This window comes from Carassius gibelio, chromosome A6 (genome assembly GCF_023724105.1).
Source record: "Carassius gibelio isolate Cgi1373 ecotype wild population from Czech Republic chromosome A6, carGib1.2-hapl.c, whole genome shotgun sequence".
NCBI lineage: Eukaryota > Metazoa > Chordata > Actinopteri > Cypriniformes > Cyprinidae > Carassius > Carassius gibelio.
In genome coordinates, this window is record NC_068376.1 from 28,600,182 (window position 1) to 28,614,527 (window position 14,346).

At 34.3% G+C, this 14,346-nt stretch overlaps 1 protein-coding gene across 5 annotated transcripts in view; it reads left to right on the forward strand.

The window, feature by feature from the left end:
• Positions 1-10,825, forward strand: part of LOC128015982 (matrilin-4) — an 18,996-nt gene extending 8,171 nt beyond the window's left edge. Inside the window, exons 6-19 of one of the 5 annotated variants that reach the window (XM_052600256.1) lie at positions 515-637; positions 884-1,006; positions 1,645-1,767; positions 2,244-2,366; positions 3,165-3,287; positions 3,446-3,568; positions 3,840-3,962; positions 4,246-4,368; positions 4,682-4,804; positions 5,899-6,021; positions 6,207-6,620; positions 7,515-7,667; positions 7,952-8,054; positions 9,972-10,825. In XM_052600256.1, the coding sequence (XP_052456216.1) occupies positions 515-637; positions 884-1,006; positions 1,645-1,767; positions 2,244-2,366; positions 3,165-3,287; positions 3,446-3,568; positions 3,840-3,962; positions 4,246-4,368; positions 4,682-4,804; positions 5,899-6,021; positions 6,207-6,620; positions 7,515-7,667; positions 7,952-8,054; positions 9,972-10,032 (1,961 nt within the window). In that variant the 3' untranslated portion in view covers positions 10,033-10,825. The remainder of the gene's footprint in view (positions 1-514; positions 638-883; positions 1,007-1,644; positions 1,768-2,243; positions 2,367-3,164; positions 3,288-3,445; positions 3,569-3,839; positions 3,963-4,245; positions 4,369-4,681; positions 4,805-5,898; positions 6,022-6,206; positions 6,621-7,514; positions 7,668-7,951; positions 8,055-9,971) is intronic. The other 4 variants (XM_052600257.1, XM_052600259.1, XM_052600260.1 and 1 more) reach the window with 4 other exon arrangements.
• Positions 10,826-14,346: the final 3,521 nt, after the last annotated feature.

Sequence of the window (14,346 nt, forward strand, 5' to 3'; positions counted from 1 at the left end):
TTTTGTCACTAAGAGCTACTTTTTGCATTAAGATCCTTTATGAATACGGGCCCTGCTCTTTATTGTACAGCACAATATAGCCTCAGCACATAGTATGCTTATTTGTGTAATGCAAACTTAAAGATCCAGTGAAATCAATTTTTATTTAAATACTATTACAGTATTTATTAATATTTAGATTTAGCTTAAATTTTTTTTAATACACTTAGCTACCAAACGAGTTAGTTGCATCAAGTGTTTTTTTTTTCGTTTATTCTAAGTCTAAGTATTTTATTTAATATTATATTTTATTTTATTGCTTTATTTCAATTAATAAAAACAAAATAGCAAACAAACAATAGTTTTAGTTTTAGATAAAACACTGACTGAAGATGGAAGTACGCTAGCCTATATATGGCTTCAAAATGATTAGACGTGGACTAAAATCCAGAAAATCCAGTCCAGATTTCATGGGGTCTTTAGCACCTGATAACTCACCCAAGAAGCTTCTCTCACCGTTCTCTTCCTGTTCCAGTGATCGACTACTGCTCATTTGGGAATGATAGCTGCGAGCACGAGTGTGTAAGTGTGCTCAACGGCTTTAACTGTCGCTGTGACGAAGGATACTCACTCAACAATGACCTGAAAACCTGCACAAGTAAGTGAGAGCAATTTCCTGCAACTTACAATGCTTTTTAAACTATAAAAAAGTAGATGCTTTGTAGTATTGCAATAGAATTCCATTCAGTTTCTAACATGTAACTGATGTAAAATGAGCAGAAAATGATAAACCAAAATAGTAGCTGTATGCTAGTATCGGCAAATGTGAACTAAAATAGGCAGTGATTATTGTTCTTGTGTTTTACCATCACCAACGTCTCATGCTTCTGTCTGCCTGTTCCAGTGATCGACTACTGTTCTTTTGGGAATGATAGCTGTGAGCACGAATGTGTGAGTGTGCTTCAGAGCTTTTATTGCCAGTGCCGTGAAGGATACACACTCAATGAGGATGAAACAACGTGCACAAGTTAGTGAGGGCCACAAATACACACATAATTCACATATGGAGGACTCACAAATACCCAAAACACTACAAGCCTGTAATTAAATGCCAGACTCACTCAGACATTCTCCTAACTAACATTTTTCAAACACATGGAACAGTTTCTAATACAAAGAAAAAGTTTGCAGTGTCATTACAGCATCCGATTGGCCACATATGCTGCTATAAAACACACCAGCGCTATCTATCCGTTTCCTCCTGGGACCATCTGCTTCATCTATCAAGCCACTAAACAAAACTGGGTGTTTTAGTGTATGAGCTTCTAGTTCTGTACAGTTTTTATAGTAAATAGTAAAAACATAGCCAAGTTTAGCGTTTTTGGTTTATAAGCAGTATAGGGAAAACTGCTATTTGTTAGCGCAACTAGCTTGTTACTGGAAAAATACACGGTTTTGAAGATAGTTATAGCCACTGTCATAATGCTAAGTGTATTTAAGTTAGCATTGCTGATTTAGTTACTGCCAAGCACTGCTAGATACATGAATATACTTTTAGCAGCTTAACTGTTTTGATACAAGATCAACAGCTTATAATTTAGTTTGATGTGGTTTTGCTCCTCCTGCTTTGCCAAAGATTTTCTCACTTTTCTTTGCCTTTTCCAGTGATCGATTACTGTTCATTTGGGAATGACAGCTGTGAGCACGAGTGTGTGAGTGTGCTCAATGGCTTTAACTGCCGCTGTAATGAAGGATACTCACTCAACGATGACCTGAAGACCTGTACAAGTAAGTCAAGGCCATCATCAGTTTGTACATACACAAATTCAAAAGGAATTCCCTTAAAATCAAGTTTACTTAACATTTTTCTTAATTGTTTACCATCGGTATTGGGTCCAACCATGCTAGTTTGAACATCAAAAAGATGTGGATCCCATTTGGTCTAATAATCTTATGTTCTTTCTCAAAGCACTGAAAGCTTTCAGATGTTTGTCCACATTTGGGAATTGGGATTGTGAATTAGGCCACATACAGTATAGCCTGTTCTAGAAAACTGAATCTTCATGTTTTCCCTCCAAAATGGACTCAAATAAATGTCTCAATAAGAGCATGTGATGGCCAAAACAAGCATGGAGAACATTTGGCAAACAATTGAAAGTAAACTTGACTTAAAGTATCTAAACGGTGTAGTGCAAAATTTATATATAAAAATGTATTGAAATGTTTGTCATATTTGAATTATGATCCATCTAATCCATATTTAGTGATCGATTATTGCTCATTTGGGAATGATAGCTGCGAGCACGAGTGTGTGAGTGTCCTGAAAGGCTTTCACTGCCAGTGCAATGATGGATACACACTCAACGATGACAAGAAGACCTGCACAAGTTAGTGAAGTCGCTTACGATCCATTTATACTTTCCTTTTAAAAGAATTTCACTGCAGTTTTCTCAATTGTATACCATCAATATCTGAGGCATCAATTGCAAAACAAAAGAGCTTTTTGGACAGATGGAGTGTTTCCACTTTGAAAACTGTGCATTCAAAACAATTTGGGAAGGTTGTATTTACAAGATGAATGCAAATGTAATTGTAATTTAGAGTGGGAAATTTTCTTGTGTGTCTATTTTCGCTTTAGTGAGAAAACATATCAGAAGCAATAGATCTAGCATCTGTATCAATGTTACATTTTTCAAAACTACAATAGAACTATACAATTAAGAAGTTGCATGTACAAAATACCACAGTATTGTACAATTATTGCACAGTATATAATGATTAGACTTCTCAACTCGTAAAAATTAACTTCCCAATTAGAAATGCACAAACTGTTCAAACAGAGTTGTTTGCTTGTTAGTAAAAAGTTAAATATTTTAACATTCAATTACTTTTTCTGTGTTATTTGAGACCATAAATTCTTGTTGAATGCACCATTTATAGACACGTTTGCGGTTTCTAATAAGATTCCCCAAAAAATAAAGGCCCCAGTGGGAGCATATGATGGTCCACAACAAGCTCTTACTGTAATATTGAGAAAAATTGGGAAGAATTTGGAAGAAGCAAAGAAACTTTTCTTTAAAACTTTCAGATGCAAAAAACGAAAGTGATTAATTAGGGATTAATTAAATATTTATTCTGTATGGCTTGCATGTCCTTGAATTCTAATACATTTAATCCATATTTAGTGATCGACTACTGCTTATTTGGGAACGATAGCTGCGAGCATGAATGTGTGAGTGTCCTGAAAGGCTTTCACTGCCGCTGTAATGATGGATACACACTCAACGATGACAAGAAGACCTGCACAAGTTAGTAAAGGCTCACAATCAATTTATGCTTTCACTTATATGCCATTTCCTTACTTTTTTTCTCTCAGTTGTTAAGCATCAATATTTGGGAATTATAACATTAATATAAAAGATAAATGTTTATCCTGTTTGGTTATGTTCTTTAAATCCATTTTTAGTGATCGATTACTGCTCTTTTGGGAACGATAGCTGCGAGCACCAGTGTGTGAGTGTCCTGAAAGGCTTTCACTGCGTTTGTGATGATGGATACACACTCAACGATGACATGAAGACCTGCACAAGTTAGTGAAAGCCACATGTTTAAACTCTACACACATACAGTACACACGCATGCACACAGAGTATACATTCCCCATTTTTCCCATTCCCCAAACCAAAATATTTAATAGCCTTTATGAATCCATGAAACGACCACATCTATATAAAAGCATTTTTACGAGTTTCCTTTCTATGTTTCTTCCTCGTACAAAACATTTTGCTCTTTGCCAACTACTTTGGCTACTGGTCTTACTCCAGATTTTGAGCTTCTTTGCTTCTTTCTGCCTGTTCCAGTGATCGACTACTGTTCATTTGGGAATGATAGCTGCGAGCACGAGTGTGTGAGTGTGCTCAAAGGCTTTAACTGCCAGTGTAATGAAGGATACTCACTAAATGATGACCTGAAGACCTGCACAAGTAAGTGAGGGCGACATATCAAACTCTACACACACATACTGTTGCGCACACCCTTATTTAAACGAGGATTAACATCCACAAGGGCATTAAAAAACACAAAATAAATATGTCTGTTTTATTATGAACTCTGCTGTCTATGCCTTTTATGTCCAGCTGGTTTAACCGTTAACATTCTGCTTCCTAAGCGTACAACAAACACATATGGAAACTTTTGAGTTGCAACTTGTGAATTGCTTACACTGTTTTCTAAAGTCTATTTCCTGCTATTCTCTTCTTGTTCCAGTGATTGATTACTGCTCATTTGGGAATGATAGCTGTGAGCATGAGTGTGTGAGTGTCCTGAAAGGCTTTTACTGCCGTTGTAAGGATGGATACACTCTTAATGACGACAAGAAGACCTGCACAAGTTAGTGAGAGAAACTGATCGACACACATACTGTTCCAGATCATTCCTCCAATCATCCATGCTTACTCTGTTTGATTGAGCTCTTTAAATTGTTCAGCTCTCCTGAAGTTGTTTTTTGTTATTGTAATTATCTTAAAATGTACAGTTACCTTATGCTGTTTTATAACCTGAGTTTTATGAGAATCTACAGTACATTTTGTTGGTTGTTCTTGCTTGTGTGTTCGGGTCACAATTAATGTGTCATCTTCAGTCTATAGGATGGGTTACTCTGTTGGCTTACTAAAACATTATTGGCTTTGTTTTTGTCTCTTAGTGATTGATTACTGTTCATTTGGGAATCACAGCTGTGATCATCACTGTGTTAGTGTGCTCAATGGCTTCTACTGTCGCTGCGATGAGGGATACACTCTTCAGGAGGATAGAAAGACCTGCCAGTGTATGTATGATCCGGACGGATGCTAAATGTCTGTTATAATAAGTAGAGCGGTTTGTAGTGTTTTCTATATTAAAATACTGCCTCTTTTTGCAAATATAACACTTAGTATGTTTTCACAAATAATTGCTAAAAATAATAGCTTTTAAAAGCAGTGGTAGGATTTGTTTAGTGCATATTGACGTCTATATTTTATTATGTGCTGTGATAAGATACAGTATGATTTATTGATATTCCAAGTTGAATATCTGATTAATTCACACCAAAAAGATATTCTACTCTCAAACTGTGCTCAAATTGCATAACACTGTATGGTTACTGTCGCCTAAACTCTTTAAAACTGTTCAAAATCAGCTGGCTCGGAAGTGAGCACCCCCTCTTTAAGCCTGATGGCCTTCCCAGACCTTGGCCTCGAACAGCTGGAAAGACCAAAAATATCAAGTGTGTCGTTTATCTTTTGTTAAGTTTACCTAAAGGCTCTGGACATTTGCTTTGAAGAGCATTCCTTCACCAGATTTCCGCTTTCTGCTACCAATAAAATGCATAGCAGAAATTCAGTTTCATTCACATTTATTCTGTTTCTCTTGCAAGTATTTACAGCAGATTGAAATTATGCAAAAATCTGATAAACACTGTTACAGTGCTCAGAAAATTTAATTTGATTGTTTAGTTTTTTTGTCTGATCAAAGAAAAGCTCGCAAACAAGGCTGAATTAATTTAATAATATTATTACAATTAAAAAATATTAAAATATTATTGCAATTTTCTATGTGAATATATTTTTAAATAAAATGTATTCCTGTGATCAAAGCTGAATTTCCAGCATCATTACTCCAGCCTTCAGTGTCACGTGATCTTTCAGAAATCATTCTAATATGCTGATTTTGTGCATAATATTATTATTATTATAAGTTGAAAACTGCTTAATATTATTTGTGAAAATAGAAATTTCTTCATCACAGTTGATCATTTTAATACATCCTTGTTGAAGAATCAATCGTAAATTCTGTTCCTTTTCTGGCTCACCTCATGAATCCGTTTCATGTTTATTTTCAGTCTGGTTAATGACATGCTCTTCATGTTTATGTGTTCTGCAGCGGATAACTTGTGTAACACAGTGGAACATGGTTGTGAATACCAGTGTGTGAGCACTCCAGGATCTTACCACTGCATATGTCTCGAGGGCCATGTGCTACAGGACGACGGCAAGACCTGCGGAAGTAATGCACGCTTTCATTCTGATCACCCTTGTTTTAAAAGGGGAAATTCCTAAAGCTGAATTCCTAATGCTACAAATTATAGATTCGCACAATATTATACACCTTTGAAAAGACAAAAATTCCCCATCTTCTCTGCTAATGGAAAACATGTTTTGAAATGCATGTTTGTTCATTTCCTTTTCAAGCCTGTCGATCTTCCAACATCGACCTGGTTCTCCTCATCGACGGTTCCAAGAGCGTGCGGCCGCAGAATTTCGAGCTTGTCAAGCAGTTTGTTAACCAGGTGGTGGATCAGCTGGACGTCTCCCCTAAAGGAACACGCGTGGGTCTCGTCCAGTACTCAAGCAGAGTGCGTACAGAGTTTCCGCTTAGCATGTTTCAGACAAAAGAAGAGATCAAAAAGGCTGTGATGAATGTGGAGTACATGGAGAAGGGGACCATGACGGGTTTGGCTCTCAAACACATGGTGGAGAACAGCTTCTCCGAGGCTGATGGAGCCCGTCCTGCTGAGAAGAACATCCCACGGGTCGGCCTGGTCTTTACTGACGGACGATCACAGGATGATATTCAAGACTGGGCTAAGAAGGCCAAGGAAGCAGGTATTGTTATTAAGGGGCCAAAAATAAAAGTGTTACAGTCGTAGATACCATACACTTTAAGCTTTAGTAATAAATACATAGAATGTGGTGTAAGAAAATAGCTTTGTAATAAAACATTATAATTTTAGAAAATATTATTTTTCCTCGATTTATCATCATTTAAAACAAATCTAAATTTAGACTACTAGTCAACATTTGAAGTGGATCAAAACCTTTCATCAAAGTTGTCCTAAAAACAACACAATAGCCGTTCTTTTCTTAGGACAACTTTGATGAACTTTTTTGATCCACTTCAAATGTTGACTTCTGCAATTTAGCTTTGCAGCTTTCAGCTTGATTGTAAATATTTTTATTTTTAAATATAACATTATTGCTAGAAAAGTTTGAAAGAAATTAGTTTTTAATGTAATCATATTGGATTCATAGTAGATTAAAATCTACATTTGTACTCAAACTAGTAAAAGAAAATAACTGTAATAAAAATAATCGTTTTTAAAATATTTCTAAGATTTAGTTTTTGTTGTATATATATATATATATGTGTGTGTGTGTGTGTGTGTGTGTGTGTGTGTGTGTGTGTGTGTGTGTGTGTGTGTGTGTGTGTATGTATGTATGTATGTATGTATGTATGTATGTATATATATATATATATATATATATATTTTTTTTTTTTTTTTTTTTTTTTTAATAGAAATATTAGCATTAATTACATTTACAAAAGAATAAATATTAATAAAAAGATTAAAGATTATTATCATTTTTTTTAATGGAATACGATATCCTAAATTGCAAACCTCATTTAAAATGAATATAATTAAGCATCTTCTCACTCGCTATTTACTGAAAAAAAAAAAAATTCTACTAATTTCTTGAAAAGTGCAACTTTTGTTCCAGGTATCACCATGTACGCTGTTGGTGTGGGTAAAGCCGTGGAGGATGAGCTGAGAGAGATTGCCTCTGAGCCTGTGGAAAAACACTTCTTCTACAGCGCCGACTTCACTGCCATCAGCCAGATCGCTGAGAACCTCAAACTCAATGTCTGTCCAGGTGTGTTTGAAAGACTGTGAACACTTACATACAGTACTTGAATTGGATGCCAGAAAACAAATTGCACAGTATTTTGTTCAATATCGCCATCTAGAGCCTGAGGTAAACACACACATGCAAACTTTACCTAAGGAGGTGCTTATAAGCCTATATGTTCCTTGTTAAAAATCATTACCTGCAAATTAGCATTTCTGCCAAATACATAAATGCAAATTTTGGGAAATGATTTTTAATGAATATTCATTATTTCTTTCATTTGCACTCATTAAATGCACATTTTTCAGCTGAGAGTCAAGGTGAGATCGAGGTGAAGGACCCCTGTGCTTGTGAAAGTCTTGTGGAGTTCCAGCAGGTTACGATGTCCACCCTAGACCAGCTCAACCAGAAACATATCCTTTATATATTCAGTACAGAGTCTTTAAACATTATGCTTTCTTTTCAGCATGTGCAATTACACAATGCAATAGTGTTACTCATCCAACTCCAAACTTTCTACAGTATAACCTGAAGATTAACACATTATTACAACAAGCTAAGGGGTTTAACAGAAGCCCCTCTGTACAGAAAGAGCCCACATTGTGTCCGTTGGTCTGATCTGTTCCAGACTGGCCCCTCTGGTTTGGCTCCTCACATAAACCTCTGTGACCACACGCTTCAATGGCTCTTTGTTTCAGATCTCTCACTCAGCATCATTCATCAAAGCTCAAAAGAGCCTTGTCCCACGTCTGAGGCCAGAAACAGATGTTTCTGAACTAATAAATGTAGATGCACGTCTCCACTGGATCCATTTAACTAGAATTTGATGAGATTACAAAGGAAGGCTGTTGCTTTTAGTACAGATCTTGCTGATAGGATTCATTTACAGTTGGATCTGGTGGTTAGAGTGCATTGCTCAGATACTTTGTATTATTTTGCTCAAGCGATGCAATTCTTAAGTTAAATTCCCACATCATCCTCTCATTGTTTTCTCATCAGAGAGGCAGAAGGCCACTGTCATTTACCTTTTGCATGTAATTATGTAAATCAGTGCTGCAGTTGTGATGTATTTTTGTAGGCCACCCTGAAAATTAGCATTACTCTGGTTCCTTCGATAAAACCCCAAAAGGATTTTTCCATTGGCTTTCAGATTATTGCAGAAAGTAAGCTCTATGACTAACAAACGTTTTGTTCTTGTTTTGTTCATCATGATAATATCTACAAATGAACACAACTTTTATGAATTTGGGAGCCTAAAAGTAATTGGCAGAAGTGCAAAACTAAATGTAAGCTATAAACGAATAAGTCATTTTTACAATAGTTTGCAAGAGTGTAATTATATTGTCATATGTAGTAAAAATAAGTAACAATTTAATATATTAACATATATATCTAGCCCATACAAACATTTATGTTTATGTGTATGAAATAAATTTTTGGACATATATGTCATGCACATGAAAAAAAACATCAAAACATTTTCATATAAATGTCAGAGTAAATATAAAAATCAATATATCAGTAAATATCAAAGACAAAGATGCATTTAAAAAAACGATTGCAAAAACATATATAAACCATGATATTTTGTATATGTTTTGTTTTATTAAAGTTTCATGAATAAATATATTTTGTTGATATGGTTGCTACATAATAACATAAAAACTCATATATAGGTATTGTTAACATACATATACACATTTTACTCTACTTTTATATGTTTTAAACGTATATCTTTATCTACCCATCAGAGAATGTGTGTGTGTGCCTTATATATGTAACATATTATTGCCCTACATCGAGATAGATATATTAAGATATATTAGATATTCTTTAAAGATAAGTTAAAAAAAAAATCACAGAGGGGGTATTTCTGATGTATTTTATGTCATAGAATAAAACCCATTCAAAACACCCACTGACCCCAGGACAATGGAAATGGAAATGCTAAAATGCAAAATCATTTCCCAGTTTTGGCCTACAAACACATGTCACTGTTAATGATTTGACTTTAATATGTAACTTGTGATCATTGTAATAACAGTAAACGCATGCATAGAGACTCAATTTGCTGTTTTGACCTGGGACGTAAAGAAAAAATCACCCAGGACAAGCAAACAAGCAACTGAAAACCACCCAGTACACACTAGATTTGTAGCAGTTTTGTATGTCTATATATATATATAGAGAGAGAGAGAGAGAGAGAGAGAGAGAGAGAGAGAGAGAGAGAGAGATAAATCTAGTTTGAAATATGTAATGCCTAAAACAGCAGAAAAGTAGTGTGGATGATTGATCACTTTTTATAGTATATTTCCTTAACTGTGTTTCACTGTCAGCTATGACCAAGCGACTGGAAGTTCTGGAGAGCCAGTTGCTCACTAGAAAATGAGAAAGCACTTTGAGGACGGGGCCCGCTGGGTGTGAAGGGTCCCACAGTCACAAGATCTACAGGTGTTGACGCCTGATGCATGAGGCCCACTATTTCCTTATGACATTTTTGGACATGGCTAATATTGTTCCCTATTTATACATGCTCTGTATTGAATGATTTATAGAGAGATATGTATTTATGGCAAATTTGATATTAGCATTTATACACTAAAAAGGGAAATTAAGTGTTTTATACCACTCTGAAATATTGTCATCTTTATCCTGTTTGCAACATTTCTGGCTCCAAATTTATGCACAATATATGAACGTGGATCTGTAAAACCTTTATTCACAAATATATGAACAGAAAAAAAAAAATAGTACTAATTCCGTAAAAGCACACATCCACTTACTTATGACCAAAGCTGTTGCCTGTTGTGCATGAATATTTAAATAGTCAGAGGAACATGTTTGATCATTGTAAACTGTTTAACTGGACTGCAGTGTGGCCTGAATGGTTTGTTAACACAAAGATATGATTTTAGAAATTATGTTAACAGGGTTATTGTGTACAAGTGCCCCTTAAGATTGTAGTTTTTTTAATTGTTGTTATTGAATACAGAATCAAGTTATGATACCTCAGTGTACTCTGGCCTCAGGTTTTTACGTTTTCTTGATATTTGCAAAAAAAAGGCCCCATTATAAGGCTGTTATATGTGAATTATTTCCTAATAACACTCCTTTTTAAAACATTCAAAGTGTGTCTGTATTCTTTCACAGTGTTAAATAAAGATGTTTTCAGACTGCTGTCATTCTGAATACGATGCTTTAAAAATGTTCTACCATAATATAAAATAAATCTACTATTTATCTGTAGAAATATATACATGGGACCAATGAAAATCATACACGATGTGTATTATTTATTATTATTTATTTATTTTAGATTTACTTTTCACTCAGAAGTTTAGTACATTTCAGAAATAATTACAAAGAAATGGCAAGTAAAACATTGAGATAAAATGTTGTAAAATTTGGAGGGAGGGAGTTCTTGTAACTACTGCAAAAATATTAGTTGTTATTGAAACTTTGAAAAGTCATTTTTACAGTGTACTTAAATATGGCATACATCACAAACTTTCTTCAGATTTAGTGATTGATCAGCGTTTACATCAGCCACCATGTGATCCAAGCGCAAGAGACCATTAGTGTTAACATTTCAAAACAAAATCTCTCTTGATGCCAGCAGACCTTTGAACAGCTAAAGTAATCTCGCTTATTATGTTCCTTGATCTTTTGTGCATCTCTCCACAGACGTGCTAATCACTCCCAGGGATGCAAGCTTCAGAATAACAAGGGTTCCTGGTCGCTTTGCCCTTTTGCCTGCAGATCTCTGGGGCCCGAGATGCTCGAGTCTCTCTTGCCATCGCTCTTGCTCAATCTAGGCTCATTGGAGGTTGTGAAATGTCAGAGATTCCCGCTAGCCTCAGTGAACGCGTGTTAATTACCACAAACATACTGCAGCTCAGACTCCAATACTCAGATGTCGAAAGGACAAAGCTCCCTAATGTGAATTATTGTCTTTTTAGGAACACAAACACGTGTTGAGGAAAAGGGCATGGTTTTTCAGGCTGGAGTTAATTGTTTGTTTGGTTTTTGACAGATGTGTGATATGAAGATGAAGTGAAGATGAAGCGATGTAAGTTTAGAGCCATATTAGGAGGTTAACTTTATTTAACAGACAATTTGAATCATAATCGTGGATTTGGTCAAACCAAAATAAAATACATTAAAAGTCAATGTTACCATTCTAATGATTTTTAGAATGGCTGCATTCAGGGTTCAAAAAAAAATTCAATTGTAATTCAATTACATAACAATTTTCCATCCATTTAGATGTTTTACACTGTTTTAACATAAAATAAATCAATAAACTTATATGCGTCAGGCATACGTGAATGAAACAGGTAAGATTTATGTAACGGTTCACAGTCCCACACTGTTCATGTGTTTCCACACTACAGAGTGTTAAAGAAGCATTGAAGCAGGGCTAGAGTTAAAATAATTATATGATGATTGACCATTAATGATAAACAGCTGCTGTTAACAAGCAGAATCACTGAAGGAAAGAGAAACACAAGAACTACTATTACTATGTAATAAAAACAGCAATATTGTGAAATTTTATTACGATTTTAAATAGCAGCTGTATAATTTAATATATTTTAAAATGTTATTTATTCCTGCGATGAAATGCTGAATTTCAGCAGGAATATCACTACTCCAGTCTTAAAGGGTTAGTTCACAGAAAAATGAAAATTATGTCATTAATGACTCACCCTTATGTCGTTCCAAACCAGTGAGACCTTCGTTCATCTTCAGAACACAGTTTAAGATATTTTAGATTTAGTCCGAGAGCTGTCAGTCCCTCCATTGAAGCTGTGTGTACGGTATACTGTCCATGTCCAGAAAGGTAAGAAAAACATCATCAAAGTAGTCCATGTGACATCAGAGGGTCAGTTAGAATTTGTTGAAACATCGCAAATACATTTTGGTCCAAAAATAGCAAAAACTACGACTTTATTCAGCATTGTCTTCTCTTCTGTGTCTGTTGTGAGAGAGAGTTCAAAACAAAGCAGTTTGTGATATCCGGTTCGTGAACTAATCATTCGATGTAACTGGATCTTCTTGAACCAGTTCACCAAATCAAACTGAATTGTTTTAAACGGTTCACGTCTCCAATACGCATTAATCCACAAATGACTTAAACTGACAACTTTTTTAATGTGGCTGACACTCCCTCTGAGTTAAAACAAACCAATATCCTGGAGTAATTAATTTACTCAAACAGTAGACTGACTGAACTGCTGTGAAAACAGAACTGAAGATGAACACCGAGCCGAGCCAGATAATGAACCGGTTGCATCAGTTTTCGGATCACCAGTAGTTCTTTCGGACAGTTCGATTCAATGAACCGGTTGAAGAAAACGGATACCAGATATCACTATACTGTTGTGTTTTGAACTCTCTCACAACAGACACGGAAGAGAAGACAATGATGAATAAAGTCGTAGTTTTTGCTATATGTAATTTATTTTCGATGCTTCAAAAAATTCTAACTGACCCTTTGATGTCACATGGACTACTTTGAAGATTTTTTTCTTACCTTTCTGGACATGGACAGTATACCGTACACAGCTTCAATGGAGGGACAGAGAGCTCTCGGACTAAATATAAAATATCTTAAACTGTGTTCCAAAGATAAACGGAGGTCTTACTGGTTCGGAACAACATGAGGGTAAGTTATTAATGAAATAATTTTCATTTTTCGGTGAACTAACCCTTTAAGTGTCACCCCAAACTATATATATATATATATATATATATATATATATATATATATATATATATATCTATATCTATATCTATATCTATATATATATATATATATATATATATAGATATAGATATATATATATATATATATATATATATATATATATATATATATATACATATACATATACATATATATATATATACATGTATACATATATATATATATACATGTATACATATATATATATATACATACATATACATATATATATATATACATATATACATATATATATATATACATATACATATATATATATATATATATATATATATATATATATATATATATATATATATATATATATATATATTTAGATGATGTTAAATGTATTTAATTTAACGAGGACAAATTAGACAGTGAGCAACTGGAGTAATGAAATGTCCTTATTAATTTTAATTATTAATTTAAATGATTTTATAGAGATAATCCAGGGATTACAGTAATTTTGCATTAATTGTGCATAGTTTTTTCTCTCTTTTTTTGTTAGTTGTTTTAGTTTTTTTTTATCAGTAAACACTAAAATAAGAAAATGGTTCAAAAGTCATAGTGGTCTGGATGTTAATATCACAACTTGAATGGTTGTGGATATATAATGTTTACTTGTTTTTAGACCTTTGAAATTTGGATAATGAGAAAAATTTTCAGTAAAACATGTCCTATAAGATCTGAAGTTTTTTTTTTTTTTTTTTTTTTTTTTTTACTGTATGTTGCTTGTCTTTTAGCTGAATATATAGCCACTTGTGAATGCCTTTCAGTGGAGAGAAAGCAACTGCAGCATCTGTCAGCACTGAACACGCTATAACCATATTTCCAGGTTAAAAGTTTGCCCTGGCCAGGTCATGCCAATTGCAAAGTATATTTCTCTAAAGCAGAGATGCCCAAACAAGGGTTGACCCTTGACAGGAATAAAAATGCCATTGAAGCATATCT